Below are 23,990 nucleotides of genomic sequence, written 5' to 3'. Positions count from 1 at the left end.
GCAGGTGCTGCTTCCCCCGCACTGTGCTTCAAACATGTCCGCATGTGGAACAGGTTTGATCGTGAGTAAGAGTAACCGTTATTTCCAGGAGAACATGGCTGTCACCCAAATCAGCCCAGTAGTTGCAAGGACCATTCGGCAGTTGTGTGAGCTCTTTCTTTACAATCATGTGTCAGCTTTCTAAAGAAATGTATTAAATCTGGGTGGGGACCAAGTGGAGATTTCCTTTATAAACAAACTTCCCTTACAAAAGGGTAACTTCCGTTTTTAGAGCTTTTCCTGTGTCTGCAGTTTCTCAGAAATGATCAGCTTAAAATAATCTTAAAGTTGGAGAGGCATATTTTGGGGTGGCATATCCTACTACCCTTCAACATCAAGCGGGGGAGTCAGACACCGGGGGTAAGTGGGGACTCAGGAAGATAACGCTCTGGGCATACGCATCCTGTCCGGGGCTTAGGTCTTTTAAGTTCATGCATCTCCTAGTTTGTTTCATTTCGTTCCCGCTTTCGTTTCTGAGAAAACAGATGTGCAGAGCATCGGCATGGTGGCGGGAGCAGTGACAGGCATGGTGGCCGGGGTCCTGTTGATCCTCCTCTTGGTGTGGCTGCTAGTCCGAAGGAAAGACAAAAAGAGATACGAGGAAGAAGAGAGACCTAATGAAATCCGGTCAGTCCCTCCAACATCTCCTCTCCCACTGGGCCTCCTTCCTGGGGCCAGTTCCACAGCGACCAGCAACACAGTGGCCCATTTTCTCTCACCCAGGAGTCTGTGTGAGGGTGGTTCTGGTAGGCAAGGTGGGCCAGCCTCGGACAGAAGGTCTGGCTTGCCTTGACTTTAGGGAAACTGTCTCTCCTCCAGAGATGCAAGCGATCAACTCCCCATCACTTCTGATCCCTTCCGCTTAGAGCGGGCACACCCACAGGCCACAAAAGGGTTTCCATAGGCAAACCCCAACTCGAGGGGCGCGTAGTCTTCTAGACCATGTCAATGGCCAGAGCATCTTCCCCCAGAGCGAGCGCTCATCTCTGAGCTACAAGAGGAGGTGCATGTGCCTAAGCCACCCTTTGAGCCTCAGAAAGCGGGCAGTCCCTGTTCCCTGCGTGGCTGCCTTCGTGGTATTACCTGAGGTTTGCAGCTTGAGGACTTCATTGGGAAACTTCAGAAGGAAGCACCGCAGGGGCAGGATCCCAGTCTTTCCAGGGTTACATCTCCCCTCTGCTGTGTTTTTTCTTCAGAGAGGATGCCGAGGCCCCGAAAGCCCGCCTGGTGAAGCCCGGTTCTTCCTCTTCTGGCTCTCAGAGCTCGCGCTCCGGTTCCTCCTGCACGCGCTCCACCGCCAACAGCGCCGCCCGCAGCCAGCGGACACTGTCCCCAGAGGCGGCGCCGCCGCCCCCGCCGGGGCTGGCCACCCGCACCTACAGACTAGTGGGGCCAGAGGCCAGAGGCTGTGAACCGAAGAGAGTGCACCCTGCTCCCCTGGCCAAAGCAGAGAGCCCGGCCAGCAGGATCCCCAGCCGGAGCCGGCCCCTCCAAACTGTCTAAATCCCCGGGACTCTGACGCCCAGGCTTTCCCGGGAGTCAGGATCTTAGGACTTTTCTAGTCACTAGCTCAGCCACCAGCCACACAGTCCCCTCGATTCGTAGGAGAGGTCACTCTAGCGGGGAGCGTGGCATGGAGCAGGTTCAATGGGCATTCTCCTTAAATGACACCAAACAAGGGGAGGGATGTCAGCTGACCGCGTCCCGCAAGGCTTCCGACAGGAGTGGGGGGAGCGGGTCTAGATCCGGGCATCTGTGGACCAGACTGTGGTGAGAAAGGCTGAGAAAGGGGGAGGGAACCCTTGTAAAACTTCTCCCCTGAGATGTTTTGTATCAATACTTCAGTTCACGATTGTCAAGAAGGGAGGTGTTGTTCATACATTTTTTCTGCCTTTCTGCAAACCTACTGAATTATGTGATTATCCAGAGTCAAGCAGAACCCACAGCCTTATACTACACCTTTCTGCACCAGGGACTGGGATTGCCGCTTCTGAGAAACTCCAAACAGGAAATGCCTCTTCTATTCTGTCTTGATCTCATTTACCATAAGGTTTGGATATGAATTTCAAGAGGAACTGAAATAATGGGAGATGGAGATGAATTGAGTTTCTCCTACTCTATCCAGCACTAATTTTCTTCTACTCACATTGGACCATTAGAGCACTAAAAAAGGAGTCCAAAATGTGTGACAAGGGCCTATGAGAAACCTTTCATCTTGCTGTTCAGAGGGTCACTGACAAGTATCAGAACTGTATGCTGAACAATTGTGGGTTTTCCCTCAAATCAGATGTCTCCATACTGCCCTGCTGGAACTCTCTGGAGCAAGAAAGCATTCACTGTGTCATTTCACAAGGTCCTTAGAAGTCTTCCAGGGAAAGAGACCTCTTAGAGATGCTGAAAGACCATGATGTACCATTATAGTCTTTCTGAGAACACACAAAACCAGCATTTCCAGACTGACTGGGTCAGAGAGGGAGATTAAGTCACTTTTTCTGATGCCACAGAATGGCATAAGGAAGCTCAGCACTGCACCAAACTCGGAGCTTTCTCTATTTGTTTCCTCTTAAGAAAAGGATGTGAACCTGGGACTTCTGACGATTCTAGGCTCTAGGTTATCAGAAAGATCAGGGATTGCCAACATTTCCTACTGGCACTGCAGGTATGTCAAAGTCATTCCTGCCTGAGACGTTGGGACAGAGCGAAGTTCAGTGTTTTACCAGCTGAGTCTGTAAGTCTAGCTCTGGGCTACAAGGAAATGGAATCAATTTGAGGAAGAGATGGTAAGGCTCTCTAGTGAGCAGCAGGAGAGGTGGGGTTAATGCCTGTTAACACTCGGTCGGTATCTTGGAAAGAATAAGCAAAAATGAATCACCAGGATAGCTCTCAGAAGAGCTGATCCATGGGAGAAGAAAGGTCTGAAAAGTTAAAAACAAACAACAAAACCAAACAGCAGCCTCCAATAAAAGAACTTGCCCTTTTAATAGTTTTGACTATCCTACTACTCAAATTCATCCGATGCAAGAATTCGAAACCTGAAATAGCCCTTCGAGGACCCTAGTGCAAATGTCAACAGATCACTAGCAAAGCAAAAGATTTATTGTTGAAAGGGCAGCAGAGGCGATAGAAAAGAAAAAGCAACGCTGAAGATGGTGATGAAGCATTGCTTCTAAGTCAGATACTGAAAGGGAGAAGGCTGCTCTGGAACTGGGCCCCATTTCTCTGGTTTTTCATTTCTACATTTAATTCTTACAACAGTGTCTTCACATTGTGCAAATGCATTTCTTCTAAAGCCCTTTAAAGAGATAGGGGTTTAGCCCAGCCGGCATGGCTCAGTGGTTGAGCATTGACCTATGAGCCAGGAGGTCACGGTTCAATTCCCGGTCAGGGCACAGGCCCAGGTTGTGGGCCTGATCCCCATTGTGGGGTGTGCAGGAGGCAGCGGATCAGTGATTCTCTCTCCTCCCCTTCTCCCTTCCTTCCTGAAATCAATAAAAATATATTAAAAAAAAAAAAAGAAATAGAGGTTTGGCCTTGGCCAGTCACTCAGAGCATCAGCCCATGGATCTAAGGGTCGAGGGTTCAGTTCCTGGTCAAGGGCACATACCTCAGTAACAAAAGTTCAATCCCCAACCCTGGTTGGAGCGGCATGCAGGAGGCAACCAATCAATGTCTCTCACATGGATGTTTCTCTCCCCCTCCTCCTTCCTTTCCATTCTCTAAACATCAATGGAAAAATATCCTCTGGTAAGGATTGAAAAATAAATAAATAAATAAATAAATAAATAAATAAATAAATAAATAAATACAAAAATTCAAAAAGGGGGTTTGTCAGTGGTTAGAGCATTGGCCTGCACACCAAAGGGTCTCAGGTTTGATCACCAGCCCCAGGCATGGCCACCAATGTGACACATCGACATTTCTCTCTCTCTCCCCATCCTGCCCTCCTACTCTCTCTAAAAATCAACAGAAAAAAATGTCCTCATAGGAGGATTAACACACACAAAAATAGGGGCTTACCTTGGATGAAAGTTCTCATCTGTGTTTTCTTACTCTTTAAAGTTGAGAAATAAGAGACATTGAGGAAGTAGTATAAAGAATGTCTAATGTTAGTTTAACTTCAAAGGGCTAGCAAATTTGGAATGTTTCTTGTACTAACACTGCCTCATTGTAAGATAAAAAAAGTCCCTCACTTTACTTTTTCATTCTTCTTGTAGTGGTATCCAGCAACTTATCATTTCTGCTGGATAATGTTGAGAATTCTCTATCCCCCCGGAGAACCTGAGCCACACAAGGGCCTAGGACACTGCATCACTAGCAATTTTGCTCTGATCATTACTTCCTACCTTGAACCTAGGGCAGCCGTGGGCAAACTACGGCCCAGGATCCGGCCCGTTTGACATGAATAAAACTAAAAAAAAAAAAAAGACCGTACCCTTTTATGCAATGATGTTTACTTTGAATTTATATTAGTGCACACAAACACTCCATCCATGCTTTTGTTCCGGCCCTCCGGTCCAGTTTAAGAACCCATTGTGGCCCTCGAGTCAAAAAGTTTGCCCACCCCTGACCTAGGGCCACGCCTTGGAAAGTAGGATTTAGTCCCCTTTGCATGAAAGGATGTTTAGGTTATTTAAACATGTAGTTATCAGAACATTAAAATACCAGTTGAATAATCCAGATTCTTTTTGGAAATCAACTCACACTGGAAATCTACAAAACAAGTCACAAAACTGGTAACTGCCTAAAATCTGGGAAATTCTAGGGCTTGGAGAGTCTGAGAGAGAAGGTGATGAGGTCTTAGTAAGGGGAGGGGGGGCGGCCTTCCTCTTTGAGTCAAGCTTTTGAGTTCCGATATGACAGGCTCCAGGCTTAAGATCAAGTTTGAACCATTACTGTTTTCAAACCACATTCCATTGATTTTGCAAGTCAGATAAGTTGGATGCTTGAATAGGAAACAAACAAACAAAGGATACAATCACTAAACGTTAGAAGAAAAAAATGTCCGGAAGCGGATACAGACAGAATGATGTGAATGTTTAGAGCATAACCATATCAATAAAATAGATAAACTGAACTTAACACTGAAAAATAATGAAGTTGATGCCTTTGTTATTAGACTGTATAAAAACAGTTTCAGAATTGCTGGTGCAAAAACACACTCATTTTGCCTCATTTCTGTTAAGCCGTTTATACTTCCATCTTAACTTCTCAGTTGCCTTGTAATCGGGACTGTGATCAAAAACCAAATAGCACAGATGGACCTGTGTCTGCAATGAAAACGTAAGTGACGGTGATGCTGTAGGAAAGGCTGAAGCTCATAACCTGCCGGGGAACTCGGACTGAATACATCTGCTCTTTGTTGACTTCAGCCACAAATACACCAACAGCGTGTCTCCCCCAAGGCGCGGCGCTGGGCAGTCCTGGAGGCACCCCGCGATGGCGGGTCCACGCTAGACCCCCCTTAGGGACTTTATCAGAATGACAGTGTTGCTAAGCCAGGGCAGGTGACGCCCCACAGGAGAGCAAGCACCGGACCCCAGTGAACCGGGGGCCCCGCGGCATGGATGGGGCGACGGCGCAGCCCCGGGCCGCGCTCGGCAGGGGCCAGGCCTGGAGGGCGGGTGCTCCCCCCGAGCCCGGGCCGCCCCCGCCGCTGCTTCGCTGTAGGGGCCGGACGGGCCGGGCGCTCATCACACCCGAACTTTAGCTGTAAACTCGATCGTTCCGTTTCACCAGGACTCGGCCCACGGCCTGACCTCGGGGAGCGCCGTGATCGGCGGCACCTCCGACCGCGGGGCGGGCCCAGTCCACCCACCGGCTGGGCGGCTGGGCCGCAGGCAGGGCGGGGTCAGCGCCGGGGCTGGGAGGGGGGCGAGCGGAGCCGGTGCTGAACGAGCCGGGCGGCGGGGGAGCCGCACAGCCCCCCCCCCCCCCCCCGTCCCGGAGCCACCGAGCCCCGAGGCCGCGGCCCGGGCCGCCTGTGGCGGCTCCCCCTCCCCCCCCGGGCCCCCTAACCCGGGAGGGAACACGGGCCTCGGGGGCTGAGCGAGCGAGCGGCGAGCGGGAGCGGCGTCTGCTCAGAGCACCGCGCGCACTGAACCTGGGGCGGGGTGTCCGCGCCTCCGCGGTGCGGCCGCGCTCGGCCCGAGGCAGAGAGGAGACCGGGCCCGCCGCCCGGAGGCCGTGACCCAGCGCCCGGGGCGGCCGCCTCGCTCGGAGGCCCGTCCACCCGGGCCTGAGCGGAGGGCGGGCCCAGCGCCGAGTGCGCTCCCGGCGGAGGTGGGGCGGGCGGCGGGGTCCCCACCCGGACCCGGCCTGGGCGGGCCCGACCCGAGGCCCCTCCACCCCTGCGGTGGGGGCTGCGGGCCTCCGGCTGCGGCCGTGAAGCGAGGGCGCAGGTGGCCTGGCGGCTCCCCAAACCGCAGGCCTGGGTGGCCCCGGAGCAGTCACCCCAGCAGCGCCCAGGGGCCCGCACCGCCGCCCGCGCCTTGGGGCCAGACCCTCGCCCGGAAGCAGCCACTGCGAATCGGGGTCCGAGGAACCCGGGGGATCGGGGGCTCGCGCGCCTGAGGGACCTGGGCCGCGGGGGAGGGGGAACCCGTGGGGGAGGGGCGCCCGCGGCCATCTTGTCCTGGCCCCACTTCCGTCTCCTCTCCCGGCGCCTCGAGTCCCGCGCTCCTCCCGGGGCCGCTCCAGGGCGCGGCCAGCGCGGCCGCCATTGGTCGGTCCCGGGTGCGCCCGCCCCCCTCCCGCCCGCGCTCCGGGGCGCACGCGCAGAGGCGGACGCCCTTCCCGGGTGACGCTAGGCTCCCGCGCGCGGGCTTGGCCTCCTCCCCGCCTCCCCCGCCCTCTCCCCGGGGCCGTTCGGAGCGCGGGGGCGAGAATGAAAGTTCCAGAACGCTGCGGCGAGTGCGTCATCGCGGGGCGGGGCGGAGGGGCGGGGCCCAGGGCGGAGCCAGCGTGCTCATTGGGGCTCGTAGGGGCGGTCGCGCGCCCATTGGTCGAGAAGCCTTGATGGGCAGCGAGCAGGGCGGGCCCCTTCTGGAAGGTTCTGAGGGAGGGTATAAGAGGCCGGGCGGCGGCGGAGCTCGGCCTCATTGAACGCGGGGACACCAGTTTGGGTCGGTCTGTGCCAGCCGAGCGCGCACACCAGGTAAGGCCGCGGCCGCTCGGGCCCTGGGAGCTCGACAGAGAAGCGAGGAGGCGGGTGGGCGGCGGCCGGGAGGGCTCTGAGGGCCCCCGCGGGCGCCTGCGCGAGCCTTCACCGGGCCGGGGAGGTTCGCTCCTGGCGGGCGTGGGGCGCGGCCCCGGGTGGAGGAGCGGGCGTGGGGCGCGCAGTCCGGGAAGCAGGCGACGACCCGCTCGGGAGAGGGGAGGGAGGGGCCGAGGCCGCCTTCGGCGCGGAAGTGGAGCGCTTTACAGCCGCCCCGGCGCTCCCCGGCCGCCTGGTTAGGCAGGTCCACCCGGGTTCTCTGGCAGCCATTACTGGCGCGCGCCCAAGGCGGGGGAGGGGGCCTCAGGGAGCACTTTCTGCGCCGGCCGTGCAGCGGGCGGGAGCGCCGCGTGGTAGGGAAGCAGTCGGGGTGGGGGCGGTTCAAGGTCCCAATCGGGCTTGAGGCCACGTGGTCGCCAATGGCGCAGACCTTCCTGGCCGGTGTTTCCTTCAGCCGGGAGCTGCAGTGGCTTTAACCCGCCCTGAGGTTACCGCCGGCAACACCACTGAGTGGTCATACTGTGCCGGGCTCACCCGACCTATGAAATGGGTCACCATTCGATCCCGGCAGGCCACGTGCTCAATTGTGGGCTGGAGCCTCAGTGTGAGGCGAGCTGATCTCGAAATTGATTCTATTCTTCTAACTCAAATCAATAAAAATATATTTTAAAGTGGTCACACCTAATAAAAGCCTGACTTTCAACTTAACAAAATAAGCATTTCTAAGCGCTCAAACTTTTTTCCAGCAACCATGTCTAAGGGACCTGCAGTTGGCATTGATCTTGGCACCACCTACTCTTGTGTGGGTGTATTCCAGCATGGAAAAGTGGAAATAATTGCCAACGATCAGGGAAACCGAACCACCCCGAGTTATGTTGCCTTTACTGATACTGAGCGATTGATCGGCGATGCTGCAAAGAATCAAGTAGCAATGAATCCTACCAACACGGTCTTTGGTAAGTCTCTAATATTAAATAAAGTCGTGGCGTAAATTAAGCTAGGCCCGGGGCACCTATTGTGCAGAACTCAGGTTTAAATATAAGTGTGGGACCAGGAAAGCCCTAAGAATTGGAAGAATCATTTAAAAAGCGTAGATGAAATAGACATGAGCAGCAGTCCATAACTGCTTAGGCTATAATTTTGAGGTATGGGCAGCTCAGGAAAACTTAACCAAATTTGCTGGCCATACAAAAGTTGAAATAATTTACTATGAACGTGGGTTGCTGGGCATCAGTATTTGAGTAATTGAGAGCCTAGGATGTTTGGGAAAATCTAAGGAAATGGATGATTTGGATTTGCATTTCTAATATTTGTGCAGATGCCAAGCGCCTGATTGGACGTAGGTTTGACGATGCTGTTGTCCAGTCTGACATGAAGCACTGGCCTTTCATGGTGGTGAACGATGCTGGCAGGCCCAAGGTCCAAGTGGAATACAAGGGCGAGACAAAGAGCTTTTATCCCGAAGAGGTGTCATCCATGGTTTTGACGAAGATGAAGGAAATCGCAGAAGCCTACCTTGGGAAGGTGAGTGTGGAAGGCATAGCTGGAGATGGCTACACCAGATACTTAGGTTCTCTGGTGGGAGGATGACTTGGGTTTTGACTGACCAAGAATATACAGACAAGTTGTCAGAAACTGGTCTACTTGTGTTCACAAAAATGTTTTCTGTAATTTGCTCTATTTTGAGTGCATGCCTGCGTAGGTGATCATAGGACTACCAGTGTGTATGAACTACAATATCCTTTATTTTTTCCTATTAGACTGTTACGAATGCTGTTGTCACAGTACCTGCTTACTTCAATGACTCTCAGCGTCAGGCCACCAAAGATGCTGGAACTATTGCTGGTCTCAATGTACTTAGAATCATCAATGAGCCAACTGCTGCTGCTATTGCTTACGGTTTAGACAAAAAGGTGTGTACCATTTGTGCTGCATGTCTGCATTACTTTAAGATTAAATATGAGCCTTAGTAAAAAGTTGGCATCTGAAATAAATTTAACAAGCGATCTTCATTCTAATGGCAGGTTGGAGCTGAAAGAAACGTGCTGATCTTTGACTTGGGAGGTGGCACTTTCGATGTGTCAATCCTCACAATTGAAGATGGAATCTTTGAGGTCAAATCTACAGCTGGGGACACCCACTTAGGTGGAGAAGACTTCGACAACCGAATGGTCAACCATTTCATTGCAGAGTTCAAACGCAAGCATAAGAAGGATATCAGTGAGAACAAGAGGGCTGTCCGCCGCCTTCGTACTGCCTGTGAACGTGCTAAGCGTACCCTCTCCTCCAGCACCCAGGCCAGTATTGAGATTGATTCACTCTATGAAGGAATCGACTTCTATACCTCTATCACCCGTGCCCGATTTGAAGAATTGAATGCTGATCTTTTCCGTGGCACCCTGGACCCTGTAGAGAAAGCCCTTCGGGATGCCAAGCTTGACAAGAGCCAGATCCATGATATTGTCCTGGTGGGTGGCTCTACTCGTATCCCCAAGATTCAGAAACTCCTACAGGACTTCTTCAATGGCAAAGAGTTGAACAAGAGCATCAACCCTGATGAGGCTGTGGCTTACGGTGCAGGTAATGCAATGGCCCTACTTGAACAGTTCTAACAGTAGCCTCTTTGGAGAGGCTCAAGCTGACTCGCTGTGATGAATGATCCTTAAACATTCGTAGTTTCCACTAAAAGCTTAGCTAATGATAGCCTAACTTCCTTGGATGTCTGAGCGATTGAGAGAATTGTTAATGAAAAAGGAGTTGTGTATCACTTTTTAAAACTAACTACTTTTTAATCTAGCTGTCCAGGCAGCCATTCTCTCTGGAGACAAATCTGAAAATGTCCAAGATCTGCTGCTGCTGGACGTCACGCCTCTGTCCCTCGGCATTGAGACGGCCGGCGGCGTCATGACGGTGCTGATCAAGCGCAACACCACCATCCCCACCAAGCAGACGCAGACCTTCACCACCTACTCCGACAACCAGCCGGGTGTGCTCATCCAGGTGAGTTTCTCTCACCCCGGCCTGACGTATTGGAAGGTCCTATATATAAAACGGGGGATAGGGGTGGGAGGCGAGACTTGGCCCGCTGTGATGATGGATTCCAAAACCATTCGTAGTTTCCACCAGAAGTCTTGTGTTGGCCAATTCCTTCCTTGGATGTCTGAGCGGGTCAGTCTTCCCTAATTGAAGTTATACTTGGAATAGCATAGAAAATTTGCAGTAGTTTTCTAGTAATTTCTATTTTCTACCAAGGTTTATGAAGGTGAGCGTGCCATGACCAAGGATAACAACCTGCTTGGCAAGTTTGAACTCACAGGCATCCCTCCTGCACCTCGTGGTGTTCCTCAGATTGAAGTCACTTTTGATATTGATGCCAATGGCATCCTCAATGTCTCTGCTGTGGATAAGAGTACAGGAAAAGAGAACAAGATTACCATCACTAACGACAAGGGTAAGTTAAACCACAATATTGAGTGTGTCAATGCCACCTGGACTTAAAATTTAATAGTGAGGACATGCTTTGGATCTTAAGTTTGCATGTTCCAAATACTTCTGCCCCGGGGGAGGGGCATTTAGCTGAGATGGGGATTGTAGATTACAGTTTTCAAACATAGGCCATGTCTAAATGCCACAGGTCGTCTGAGCAAGGAAGACATTGAGCGCATGGTCCAAGAAGCTGAGAAGTACAAAGCTGAAGATGAGAAGCAGCGGGACAAAGTGTCTTCCAAGAATTCACTTGAGTCCTATGCATTCAACATGAAAGCAACTGTTGAAGATGAGAAACTCCAAGGCAAGATCACTGATGAGGACAAACAGAAGATTCTTGACAAGTGCAATGAAATCATCAACTGGCTTGATAAGAACCAGGTATGTAGTTTTTTTAAATTGAGCGGATGGGCCTAGAGCTTGAGGACATTAGAGGTCACAATGATGAATGGTCCAAACATTCGCGGTTTCCACCAGAATTCCAGTTGTGTTGGCAACTTCCTTCCTTGGATGTCTGAGTGGCCCACGATTTCATAAGTAGTCTTTACAGTGATGGCAGGCTTCTGTGTCTAGTGCCTTATCAGATTGCATTAGTTGCATAAAGGTTCCTTAAGTTTTGATGGTAAAATATTTTATCCTTTTCCCAGACTGCAGAAAAGGAAGAATTTGAACATCAGCAGAAAGAGTTGGAAAAAGTCTGCAACCCCATCATCACCAAGCTGTACCAGAGTGCAGGAGGCATGCCAGGAGGAATGCCTGGGGGCTTCCCTGGTGGCGGAGCGCCACCATCTGGCGGTGCCTCCTCTGGGCCCACCATTGAAGAGGTTGATTAAGCCAGCTTTGAGCATAGATCTAGCATTGTTCCACACAAAATATTGGAGGACCCAAATTTGTAGCAAATTCCATGGCAGTTTTAAAAGTTGAGCTGCTGTATAGTAAATAACTGGGCATTCTTGATACTTGAATACGGACTGTGCACAGGGAAAGGAAATATAATGCACTTTATAACTGTATTGTAAAGTGGAAAATGCGGCGTCTTAAATAAAACTATTTAAAATTGGCACCATACAATTGCCTGACTCCATGTTTTATAAAGGCAGCGCTCACTTTCTAGGTCTAGGGTGGGATTTCCCTCTGGCCTAAGTATTTACACACAGTATCTGGGTTGTCAAGTACAGATTACTGAAGTTCAGCAAATTCCTAAGGAAGGTTTAAATGAAAGGAAATAACTTTGAGTTAGGGCTCATAATTTAGTATAAGGTGCTATCAACACAAATTTTGAACTGTAGATACATTAATTCCTTTCAGGATTAAGTTCTTGGAAAAGAAGTGCTAAAAGGTGAATTCACGTCAAAGTTTAAATAAAATTGAATCACTGAACAAAATCCTAATTTCTTGGAGTGATAAATGGTTAATAAAAATGGTAGGTTCAGGTGGACAATTCTGTGGTACACCACCTGCATGGTGTATTGTGTGTTCACGGCCCCAGGTCATTTTGAAGTTTCAAGGAGAGCTGGTTTGAGCAAAGATACGGCCATTTGTGCCTGGGTGGAAGTGCAATGTTAATTTGAACCTGTGGCGTAAAGGGCCCTCCCACCAGAAGCCCTGCTCCGGGCAGCTTCTGCTGGTTTTTCTTAGTCAAGGGCTTCGTTGGCTGTGGTGAGGGTCTTCTCACCTTTGAATCAAACTAATTTGGTTGGAAAGGAGTTGAGCAGCTAATAGGTTTTGATCAATCAGCCTAACCCAGGGGTCCTCAAACTTTGTAAACGGGGGCCAGTTCACCGTCCCTCAGACCGTTGGAGGGCCGGACTGTAGTTTAAAAAAACAAATTCCTATGCACACTGCACATATCTTACTGAAGTAAAACGGGAACAAACACAATATTTGTATTTGCATGTGGCCCGTGGGCAGTAGTTTGAGGACCCCTGGCCTAACCTTCAAAGTTAATAGGCTGAGAGGAGGAACCCAAGTTGTAACTACAGTGCCTTTAGGTACTAGTAATCCTGCCTAGGAGCAAAGGCCTTGATGGCTCTTTGTTCACTGGGTTGTAAGCAATACTTGGCCCTGTGGTGGTCAGTTTAGGATTCTAGGTGTCTCAAGGCTCAGAGTAACCCCACCTATTGCTTCCTCTATCATGGTTCTTGGTAAAACGCAGGTAACTGTAATTCTCAGCATTAGCCTAGTTCAGTGAGCATAACCAAGAGGCTGATTGCCATTCATAAATGCTACAGTTAGCCCTTTGAGTGCCAACCAATATCCTAGGAACTATGCCAAAGTTGCCAAGGCATTTTTGCTAATTTTACAGCAGTTTAGGAAAAAAATTTTGAGTTGCAAGTAAATGAAGTTACATATTCAAAAACCTTTACTACATTGACATACTTAGCAATATCATCACTAATAAAAGACTTAGAACTGGACGCCATTTCGAAGCTTTGGTAGTGCTCCCAGCACTTTTGGCGAAAGGAGGAACACAATTGTGCTCCCGGGCACTCGCGTTAATTCTTCTTGTCCATAAGTTGGCATCAGTGAAACATTGGAGGGAAAAATCGCAGTTTCCTTTATGGGGATGGGAGAAAACGCATTGGTAGGCATGTGTAGTAGAAAATAGTTGGGGTTTGGGAGGAGGGTGGAAATTATTTGCTTTATTTTTAGTTAAATCTGAACAAGAAGGTTCAGAGAAAAGTAACCTCGTAAACCAGGGGGAGGAGATTCAGGCATTGACATCCTATAAAAAACTTCAAAACATTTTTGTGAGAAAAACCTATCAAAATAACTAGACTTAAGACACTTGTTTATTGTGCTGTATATGTTCTTTGGTAATTACACTTTAGCCTATAAATACGTAAATGAAAAGATTAGCCTTTGACTATATTAGGGAAATTATTTTAATTGTTGCCTTATTGTGCTGATGAAGACCTAATTATATTTCTTGGTTGTCCTTTAGTTTATGTAGGTCCATTCTTTCAAAATGCTCATACGAAGAGCCAAAATGTATCTGAAATCTGTATGGTCAGAGATGTGGCACTCATAAGAAAGAATGTTACCATTTCTTCGTCTCTTATGACTCCTTTTTAAATTTATGTGACTTTATTAAAGATTACATTTCAGGTTTAAAAACAACATTTTTGTTCCTGCACAGTGGAGCAGTGAATTATAAAGTGCCCAGCCCATCTGAATACAGAACTTTACTCCAAAGCCTGTATTTTTATCTGAGCTTCATGCTTACTGCGGAAAAAAGTACGTACATGCAATTATGTATTTAATCTGGTCCCAATATTCATCTTGAGTTCACTTTTCATTTTTTTATGTTTTTATTGATTTCAGAGAGGAAGGGAGAGGGAGAGGATAGACTCATCAATGATGAGAATTATAGACAGGCTGCCTCCTGCATGCTCCGCTCCCTACTGGGGCTGGAGCCCACAACCTGGGTGGGTATGTGCCCTGAACTGTGACCTACCGGCCAGGCTGAGTTCACTTTCGCATTGTTTTTCCCAGTATTTTGGGATTCACAATTGTAGATTGACCTTTGCAAGTTGACGTCTAAGGATCCAAGTAATTCAAATCAACTTTGCTTTGTCTTTCTTTTAATCAGCCTTCTGCTGCTGGCTGAGCCTGGTTGGGGGAGTAGACACAAAGCTAGTGAAGATCAGTTCCAGTCGTAAATGTCTACAGGGTAGCAGGAGAGACTGACATACACAAGATGAATTAAGGACAATTACAAAGTGACATTACAGGTACCAGGTAGCCTAATGATTGTGGGAAGACCCTGGAAAGAGTATTACATAAGTCATTTATTGGAGAAAGCTTAAAGGAAGATTCAGAGAAGGTGGCCATAGGAACACTAATGTCTACCATTTTCCATTCAGTTCAGTGTTGGCAAGTGGTTCCACTTCTTTTATTTGATTCTAACAACATGGGAAGAATGGCTGGATAGTCGAGCTCTGTGTGCATAAGTATGTAGGGTGGCAAGAATGTTACTTCTGCATGAATTTTTCTAAGGAGATGGTTGTAAGAGGGAATGTCCTGGCCTAGATGCCTGCTTCTGAAATTTGCACAGGGTACTACTGGGTTGGAAAGAGGAAGCAAAAACTTGTGTCCCTCAACCTCCACATCCAGCTTTAAGAGTTACAGGCTGGCTTCAGCTGAACTGAGCAATAACATGGCTGACTTCGAAATGTATTTTTCATACCATAGCTTGTTTGATCCAACAGTAACCATTACACTTTTAAACTACTAAGGCAATAATTTGTTAATCCTCACTTGATATTTTTCCATTGCTTTTTTTTTTTTCTTTTTTTTTTTAGAGAGAGTGGAAGGGAGGGAGGGAGGGGAGGAAGAGAGAGAGAGAGGAGAGGAGAGAAAGACACATCAATTGGTTGCCTCCTGCAGGAGCCCTGACCTGGTCAGGATTGAACCTGCAACCCTTTGATGCATGGGCTGAAACTCTAACCACTGAGCACACCAGCCAGAGCAGGAAATAACTTTTATCTTTAATGCTACAGCAATAAAGTTACTACTGTAATATTTATGTACTTAAAATGTCATGTAAAGATCGATGTTTCATTGATGTTTCTAACTCTATCCCTTTCCCTTCCTCTCTGTAAAAAAAAATCAGTAAAATATATTAAAAAATAAAAGCCCAGTGGATAGAGCGTTGGCCTGTAGACTGAAGGGTCCCAGGTTCGATTCCAGTCAAGGGCATGTACCTTGGTTGCGGGCACATCCCCAGTAGGGGGTGTGCAGGAGGCAGCTGATCGATGTTTCTTCAATGTTTCTCTCTCATTGATGTTTCTAACTATCCCTTTCCCTTCCTCCCTGTAAAAAATAAAATATATTTAAAAATCATGTAAAGAGCTAAAATAATGCCTTCAAACAATCCTTTTCTCAAACAGTATTTATTGAGTACCTACAGTGTTCCAAGACTTGTGCATAGTAAACAATGGCGTTTTGGATTTTGTTAAGATAGAATGGAGTTACTGGTGAGGCATAAATAGGAAAGTTTGGGACAATTTTCATTTTTTTGAAGTCTATATGTGGATGTAAGGGCATCTTTGTCCACTAGATGGCAGTAGCTATTTATAAAACTGCTACCAGGGCAGATGGGAGAAATTGCCAGATTTTTTACGAAGTTTTGTGCTTTTGGTTTTTTCTCCCAAATTTTTATTGAATTTATGGGGTGACATTAGTTAATAAAATTATGGATTTCAGGTGTACAATTTTATAATACATCATCTGTAATCTGTACACAGGTGGGGCAAAAGTAAGTTTATGGTTGTTTGTATGGAAAATAACTAAATCATAATTGTACAGGAATAAACTCTACTTTGGGTATGTACTCACACCTGTAAACCTAATTTTGCCCCTTCCTGTATTGTATTGTGTGTTCACCCCCTAGTCAGGTCTCCTTCCATCACCATTTATCCCCCTTTTACTGTCTTTTACCTGCCCCCACACCCAAGATTTGTGCTTTTTGTTTGTTTCACAAGTTTCCTAACTGGAAGGATAGCAAACTCTGAGGAAGGAAGTCAGCCTCAAATATTCACCTTCCACTTCCAGGTATTCCCAGTTAAGTTGAGCAAGTGCCCTGCTTGGGGGGTATGCCTTTTATTCCCAATCCCATTGTGTGTGTGTGTGGGGGGGGGGGGGGGGTGGAGGGGATACAGACAGACTTTGAAACATGGAGGGGAAAAAGATAAACCTCAGTGGGAAGATATTTTTAAGCTAAGAAAAGAAAGAGGCTGCAGAGCTGACTTCCCCAAGGAGGGGTAGGGGAGGGAGAGGCAGAGAGAGAGAGGAGAGAATGGGAATGAGATGAGTTTGTCTTGCTGTGGTAATTGGGAAGATGGAGGAGGAGGAACAATAGGAATATGAGTGATCATGGCTGTGTTGTTTTCTTTATCTCAGCTTGATTGACATATAATTGACATATATTCCTATATAATAAAGAGGTAATATGCAAATTGACCATCATGCCCTTGCACAAGATGGCCACCCCCATGTGTTCACAAGATGGCCGCCCCATGTGGGCACAAGATGGCCTGCAGGGGAGGGAAGTTGGGGGCGATTGGGCCAGCAAGGGAGCAGTTAGGCATCGATCAGGCCGGCAGGGGAGTGGTTAGGGCAGCCGTGGGCAAACTACGGCCCGCAGGCCAGATCCGGCCCGTTTGAAATGAATAAAACTAAAAAAAAAAAAAAAAGACCGTACCCTTTTATGGAATGATGTTTACTTTGAATTTATATTAGTTCACACAAACACTCCATCCATGCTTTTGTTCCAGCCCCCCGGTCCAGTTTAAGAACCCATTGTGGCCCTCGAGTCAAAAAGTTTGCCCACCCCTGGGTTAGGGGCAATCAGGCAGGCAGGTGAGCAGTTGGGAGCCCGCCGTCCCAGATTGTGAGAGGGATGTCTGACTGCTGGTTTAGATCCAAATGGGATCGGGCCTAAACGGCAGTCTGACATCCCTCAAGGGGTCCCAGATTGGAGAGGGTGCAGGCTGGGCTGAGGAACCCCCCACCCCACCCCGCAGTGCATGAATTTCATGCACTAGGCCTCTAGTGTTGTATAAGTTTAGTTTTTATTTGATACGCTTACACATTGTGAAATGATGACCACAGTAGGGTTAGTTAACACCTCCATCACCTCACAAAATTACCATTTCCTTTTTGTGGTGAAAACATTTAAGATTTACTGTTGTAGCAACTTTTAAGAATATAATAGAGTGTTGTTTACAATAATCACCGTACTCTACATTAGATCCCCAGAAGTGATCATTCATCTTTTAACTGGACCTGTGTACCCATTGATCAACGTCTCCCCACTTCCCCCACCCCCTGTGCTGTTCTTATCTATGTCATTTGAGATACTGAACTCTCAAACCAAGTAGATACAGGTTTTATATCGAGGGGTTGAAAAAAATTAGATTGGACTGAAAAGAAAGCTGGCTATGGGCAAGTAACCACTTGAAAAGATTTAGAAATATTCACCAGAAATCTCTTGTTTGTTGACTTAGTGTTTCTCATATTTCTGTCTAGCAGAGACCTACTCCGCTGTTTACTAGGTGTGTGACCTTAAATTATTCCTTCTGAAGCCGAGTTTCTTTACCTATGAAATGGGATTATGATACTCAACCATTTTATTTGTTTTGAGGACTAAGTGAGCCAGTATATGTGGAGCATTTAGCTCTGTACCTGACTCATAGAATGTAAGTGCTCAGTAAAGGCTATTATTAACTATTCATTAACTATTAACTATTAATTACATAATTATTTAAAAATTTCCTAAGACTACCATGACAAAGTACCAAAAACTGTGTGGCTTAAAACAATAGCAATGTATTGCCCCACAGCTCAGGCGGCCAGCGGCCTGAGACCAAGCCCGACCCTGCTCTCCCAGTGCCCGGCCTCTCCGGCTCCGCACAGCCTCACAGATGCTGAGCTGCTCCTCAGCTCCGGGAGGCGGCACTGCAGTCACATGACCATCTTCTTCCCCTCTGTTTTCACATGACTTTCCCTTTGGGGGTCTGTTTCTGTGCCATTTCCCTTTTATAAGGTCACCAGTCATGTTGGATGAGGGTGGGGCTATCCCAATTGACCCTTGGAATCTGACTTGGAGGCCCCATCCCCCACCCTGTAGCCCCTACCAGCCTGTGGGAAGGGGGTCCCTCCAGCATCTGTTTGTGGAGTTGGAGGTGTCCGGTCTGGCTGTGATCCTGGCACTCCTCTTTCTGGCCCAAGTGTGTGTGTGGGGGGTGGAGGCAAGTGTATGAGGGGGGAGTTGACACCCCCAGCTAAAGCACAAGCACCTTAGTCGCACCTCCCCTGCCCCTCATCTTGGCCTTAACACTCTACCCCAGCGTCATCCCAAAGCACAATATCCCGGTCACTTGGCGGGCTCCTGGGGCCACAGGGGTGGGCTGGGGTTCCAGCCAGCCCCCAAAGGAAGCAGGAGTCCCCGGGTACTCCCCCTTCCAGGCCTTAGCTGGGGGCCAGCTCCTGGGACTGGTGTCCTCTCCCTCCCCACCCTTTTTCTGGGCAGATCCCTGCCTAGTCCCCCTCCCTGTCTTGTCTTCAGGCAGGTCTTGCCCCTGTCCTTCCTCCGTACCCTTGCAGCACTGGGTTGGGTGGCAGAACCCCTTGTTTCAGGGACCCCAGGAGGTGCCCCTGGCTCCAGGGGACTGTGTGTGGGTGGTGGGGGAGGGGGGGTTGAGGGGCAGAGGGTGGAATTCCTCACCAGGAGAGCCAAAGACAGGGTTGTGCCTTACCCCAGGAGCCACCCCTGTGCCCATCCACCCTGCCCTTTCAGGTGGCCTGCTGCTTTTCCTCCCCTCCTGACCCCCCCCCACACACACACACACCAGCCCTGCTCTGAGCTGCATGGTTCCCACCCCCACCTGGACAGCCAGGAAGGAGCATGAATGGAGAATCACCAACGCAAAAAAGACTGGAGGCCTCTGGCCACCCCTGTTCCCGTAGGACAGGTCAGCTGCTGTGTCCATGTGGAGTGCCAACACCTGCCCTTCTCCGGGCTGAGCCCCCCACCCCCACCCCAGCCTGTAAGTGAGATTGCACATTAACTACTGTAAGGAGAGGAGCACACTGGGAAATGTGAACATGAGAACATCAGTAACACTGATGAGAATAAACGCCTTTGTAAAAAAAAAAAAAAAAAAGGACACCAGTCATGTTGGATGAGGGCCCACGCTAATGACCTCATTTTAAAATACGATGACCTCTGTCAAAGGCGGTGAAACCATTGTGACTAGTGGGGTCAGTTCTCCCCGATGTCTTTCCTGGGAGGGGGACACAGCTCAGCCCACAGCGATCACATTCCCTGTGATCAGGAGATCCGCCCCAGCGCTGCACAAACACAGAAGGGAGCCCCAGATGACATGCAAACCCCGGTTCTTTCAAGGGGCCAAGGAAAAGGCCTTTTGATGGCAGTCTCCTTCCCGGAAGCAGCCCCAGCACAGGCCGCCAGCTGTGGGCCGTGTTCCCCTCTGTCCTTACCAGCCGTCGTCCCTCCGGATTCCCAAGCAATGCCTAATTCTATTATTTCCGTGATTTCCCCGTGGGCAGCCGTTTATTTCTGTCATCAAGTCTCTGATGAAATCTTTATCTGTGAAATGTTTAGTCCAATCCCGGCAAATCGTGTGTATTAACACGGCACAGGCTGCCCGCGCCTGCATTATGTGGTCATTTGGAAGCGAGAGAAGTGAGGATATCGGGCCAGGCTTCCTTTGTGAGCTCGCATTAATGGGGGAGCTGGTGATGTCTATCGACAGCCCATCGATCTGGGCTAATAGTGCACTGAGGGGGCAGAAGCGGGGCGAGGCAGGGAATAAAGGATAACGGCCAGTGGCCAGGGTCCCAGCAGCTTTTAATCTATTATTGCCCCTTTTAAATGCAACTTTCTTGTCCACTGCATTTGCTTCCACCGGCTCCTCCTGCTGTGCTGAACTGTGAAGCCAGTGGGATGCCACCACCAGAGTGGCCCAGAGTTCCCGGCATTGATTCCTTGATGCTCTGGGTGTAAATTGTAATTATTTCATTAAGCTCTTTAATGGGTATCAACCATGAACCTCCCCCAGCCAGGGCAGGGGTGGCCAGGGCAGGGTCTGCATCATTAATGTGTTCGTCTCGTGGCCACCAATTGTTCTACCCTTGACCCTTTCCCCCCTCCTATTATTGCGTCTATAGTTTTAGTGGGAAGCAGGTCGATCTGCTCTCAGGGAGGAGCTGGGAAGGGAAGTTGGCTGATTTGGGGAGGTTGGAGGGGAGGCTACGGTTGAGCAGATTGCACTGTTGGCTATTCACACCAAGGGACTAGCTAATCACTGGGTCAGATCTGCTCTACCCCGTTCCGGTTTGCCTGTGCAAGGAGGCGATGCCCAATACCCCGGGACAAAGTGAGAGCTCTTGCAGCCACTTCCTTGGGCGGCTTTGAGTCCTGTTGTAGCTCAGGAATATTCCACACCCTGACTTAGGTCATTCATCCATCTTACTAGAGTGATGTGTGTATGACGGAGTGCAAAACATTGCCTTGTGCCTTCAGGTTGCCTCATCTCTACTAAGGGTAGAGGGATCAGTAAGTGAGCAGGTAGCAGCAAGACACTGATGAGCACTGAGAAGGGGCAAAGTGCAGGGAGGTGGAGCTTCCTAGAGGGGCAAATGCCTAAACTGAACTTGAAGAATGCGTAGGAGATCGTCACAGTCAAGAGGAAGGGCACCTCAGTCCCTGGGATCAGCCTGTTGCAAAGGCCTGGAAGTGAAAGAGAGAAGGCAGGTGAAATATGGGGGCCTCATCGAGTCAAGTAAGGCCAAGGCTTTGTACGAGGAGGAAAAGAGGTCTGCCCTCAGCCCGAGTTTCGCAGCGTCTGCCCACCTGCCATTGTGAAGACTCATCAGGGGACCCAGGAAGCTCAGAGTCCCATGTGGCATTTCCCATCATTTTATCAGGCGCTTTCTTGTTCCCACAAGACTTACTTTTAGGTCAAGAGTGACTTTTATCTCAGGTCCTTCACGTGTTTGGTTTGTGTGGTGGTTTAAAACATATTCACAGTTTTCCTTGACACTGGTATCAAGGAATGGAGTCTCCCCCTTGTCTCTCTTTTTTTTTTTTTTTAAATTAAATCTTTATTGTTCAGATTATTACATTTGTTCCTTTTTTCCCCCCCCCCATAACTCCCCTCCTCCCAGTTCCCGCCCCACCCTCCGCCCTCACTCCCCACCCACTGTCCTCATCCATAGGTGCACGATTTTTGTCCAGTCTCTTCCCACATCTCCCACACCCCTTTCCCCCCCAAGAATAGTCAGTCCATTCCCTTTCTATGTCCCTGATTCTATTATAATCAACAGTTCATTCTGTTCATCAGATTATTTATTCACTTGATTCTTAGATTCACTTGTTGATAGATGCATATTTGTTGTTCATAATTTGTATCTTTACCTTTTTCTTGCTCTTCCTCTTCTTAAAGGATACCTTTCAGCATTTCATATAATCCTGGTTTGGTGGTGATGAACTCCTTTAGCTTTTCCTTATCTGTGAAGCTCTTTATCTGACCTTCAATTCTGAATGATAGCTTTGCTGGATAAAGTAATCTTGGTTGTAGGTTCTTGGTATTCATCACTTTGAATATTTCTTGCCACTCCCTTCTGGCCTGCAAAGTTTCTGTTGAGAAATCAGCTGACAGTCGTATGGGTATTCCCTTGTAGGTAACTGACTGTCTTTCTCTTGCTGTTTTTAAGATTCTCTCTTTATCTTTTGCTCTTGGCATTTTAATTATGATGTGTCTTGGTGTGGTTCTCTTTGGATTCCTTTTGTTTGGGGTTCTCCGAGCTTCTTGGACCTGTAAGTCCATTTCTTTCACCAGGTGGGGGAAGTTTTCTGTCATTATTTCTTCAAATAGGTTTTCAATATTTTGCTCTCTCTCATCTTCTGGCACCCCTATAATTCTGATGTTGGTACGCTTGAAGCTGTCCCAGAGGCTCCTTACACTATCCTCGCATTTTTGGATTCTTTTTTCATTTTGCTTTTCCGGTTGGATGTTTTTTGCTTCCTCGCATTTCAAATCATTGACTTGATTCTTGCGCTCCTCTGGTCTGCTGTCGGGCGTCTGTATAATATTCGTTATTTCAGTCTGTGTGTGCTTAATTTCTAGTTGGTTCCCCAATATACGATCGAGGGTCTTATTAGTTTTCGTGTAGATCTCATTAAGTTTATCGGCAGCTTCTAAACAGTTGTTGAGAGACCTTAAAAGTGTGGTTCTGAACTCTATTTCTTCCATTGACAATTTTGTCCTGTTTCTTTGTCTCCGCATTTTGTTATGCTTCCTTGGTGCACCCCCTAGTGGTCTTTGTTCGCAGTCTTATAGATAACTCTTGATTGTTGTAGCTAATTCCAGGGAGGGTTTGACCTCCAGGCCAAGTGGCTATGAGAATCAGCTGTGTCAGCAGTGAGAGAACTTCTGTCCTCTAGGGAGGTGCTAATCTAGCCTTTGCCTGAGGCTATCCGGCAAATGCCTTTGCCTGAGGCTATCCGGCAAATGCCTTTGTGCAGGGCTTGGGCGGGGCGGGTCGCACAGGATCAACAGGGTGGGCCGGAGAGAGCAGTTATGGCGGCTCTCAGTCCTGTCCCAAGGGGCTCTGCCTCTCTGAGTCCCAGCACCCGCTGCAAAGCTCGGAGAGAAAGCTGCACTCGCTCTGACCGAAGCCAGACAGTCCCGCTTCTCCCGTTTGAGTCTGGGTCCCTAAAGACTCGCCCGGATCTGGTGCTCAGAGTCTGCGACTCCCTCCCGATTGAAAACAACAACCGCGCCCTCCGCCGCCAGCCCGCTCAGCGCACTCCGCACCTCAGAATTTCTCTTCAGTACTGCGCCTCCTCTGAGTGTCCGTATGCGTTTCTCTTTCCTCCTAGTTGTAGGACTTCCACTCAGCCAGCGTTCCTGTGGTTCTGGGTGATGTCCCTTCCGTTTTTTGGTTTCACTTTTGAAGTAGTTGTTCAAAGCAGCAAACTCCGGCGTTAACCTATGCCGCCATCTTGGTTCTCCTATGATCCTGTTTTTTGTTTTTGTTGTTGTAATCTTCACTTGAGGATATTTTTTTTTCCCATTGATTTTCAGATAGCATGGAAGGGAGGGAGAGAGACTAGTCTCCCCCTTGAATGTGGGCCATCTTCAGGGACTATCTTCAAATGGGGAGAAGATGGCGTGAGTAACCCTGGGTAACTTCCAAGTCTAGCTTATTAAATCCATGCTGCTTCCATCTGGCCCTCTGGACATTCACCGAAGGAGTCTTCAGCTGCCCTGTAGGAGAGACCCCGAGTAAGAATTGGTCAGCTGAGACCAGTCAACTCCCAGTTCCAGAGCAAAATAAATTATTATTTTAATTTATTGTTTTAGGGTGATTTGTCACACAGTAATAAATAACTGGAAGAGTTATATTTGGCTAAGTTGTGTTTGATTCCATTTGATTACTATAGCTTTATAGTGAGTCTTAAAACCAGGTAATATGAGTCCCCCAACTTTGTTTTTCTTTTTTAAAAGTTTGTTTTGAGTCTTCTAGATCTTTTGCTTTTCCATGAAATTTTAAAAATTATCTAAATTTCTAAAAATAAAAAGATAGCCTGTTTGAATTATAATAAGGATTTTAATGACTATAGACTAAATAGGGTAGAGTTGACATCTTAACAATGTTGAGTACCAATCCATGAGCATTGTATATATCTCTTCATTTGTTTAGGTCTTTTAAAATTTCT

General features: G+C 48.5%; 2 protein-coding genes and 1 non-coding gene across 4 annotated transcripts in view; all 3 read left to right on the top strand.

Annotated features, from left to right (window-relative positions):
- CLMP (CXADR like membrane protein) overlaps window positions 1–3,553 on the top strand; it is a 96,914-nt gene extending 93,361 nt beyond the window's left edge. For both annotated transcript variants that reach the window (XM_059676798.1, XM_059676797.1), the window contains exons 7-8: window positions 525–666; window positions 1,236–3,553. In XM_059676798.1, the coding sequence (XP_059532781.1) occupies window positions 525–666; window positions 1,236–1,542 (449 nt within the window). In that variant the 3' untranslated portion in view covers window positions 1,543–3,553. The remainder of the gene's footprint in view (window positions 1–524; window positions 667–1,235) is intronic.
- A 3,478-nt stretch (window positions 3,554–7,031) lies between these two features.
- Window positions 7,032–11,809, top strand: HSPA8 (heat shock protein family A (Hsp70) member 8). Its single transcript, XM_059676750.1, has 9 exons — window positions 7,032–7,192; window positions 7,999–8,208; window positions 8,571–8,776; window positions 9,013–9,165; window positions 9,277–9,832; window positions 10,050–10,252; window positions 10,505–10,703; window positions 10,887–11,119; window positions 11,386–11,809. Exons 2-9 carry the CDS (start codon window positions 8,004–8,006, stop codon window positions 11,569–11,571), a joined length of 1,941 nt encoding a protein of 646 aa, XP_059532733.1. The 5' UTR covers window positions 7,032–7,192; window positions 7,999–8,003; the 3' UTR covers window positions 11,572–11,809.
- LOC132222314 (small nucleolar RNA SNORD14) lies at window positions 10,335–10,420 on the top strand. The gene has a single exon (XR_009450183.1). It is a non-coding gene; the product is annotated as a small nucleolar RNA SNORD14 (small nucleolar RNA).
- Window positions 11,810–23,990: the final 12,181 nt, after the last annotated feature.

The sequence above is a fragment of the Myotis daubentonii genome, chromosome 19 (assembly GCF_963259705.1).
Source record: "Myotis daubentonii chromosome 19, mMyoDau2.1, whole genome shotgun sequence".
Classification (NCBI taxonomy): Eukaryota; Metazoa; Chordata; class Mammalia; order Chiroptera; family Vespertilionidae; genus Myotis; species Myotis daubentonii.
Note: the sequence above shows the minus strand (reverse complement) of the source record. Positions and strands in the feature narration are given on the sequence as shown.

What these genes read in the sequence shown, in the direction of transcription:
- HSPA8 (XM_059676750.1), top strand. Translation starts at nt 8,004, where the DNA reads ATGTCTAAGGGACCTGCAGTTGGCATTGATCTTGGCACCACCTACTCT. An exon ending in CTTACGGTTTAGACAAAAAG is followed by an intron (nt 9,166 to 9,276) that starts GTGTGTACCATT and finishes TTCTAATGGCAG; the next exon opens with GTTGGAGCTGAAAGAAACGT. An exon ending in AGCCGGGTGTGCTCATCCAG is followed by an intron (nt 10,253 to 10,504) that starts GTGAGTTTCTCT and finishes TTTTCTACCAAG; the next exon opens with GTTTATGAAGGTGAGCGTGC.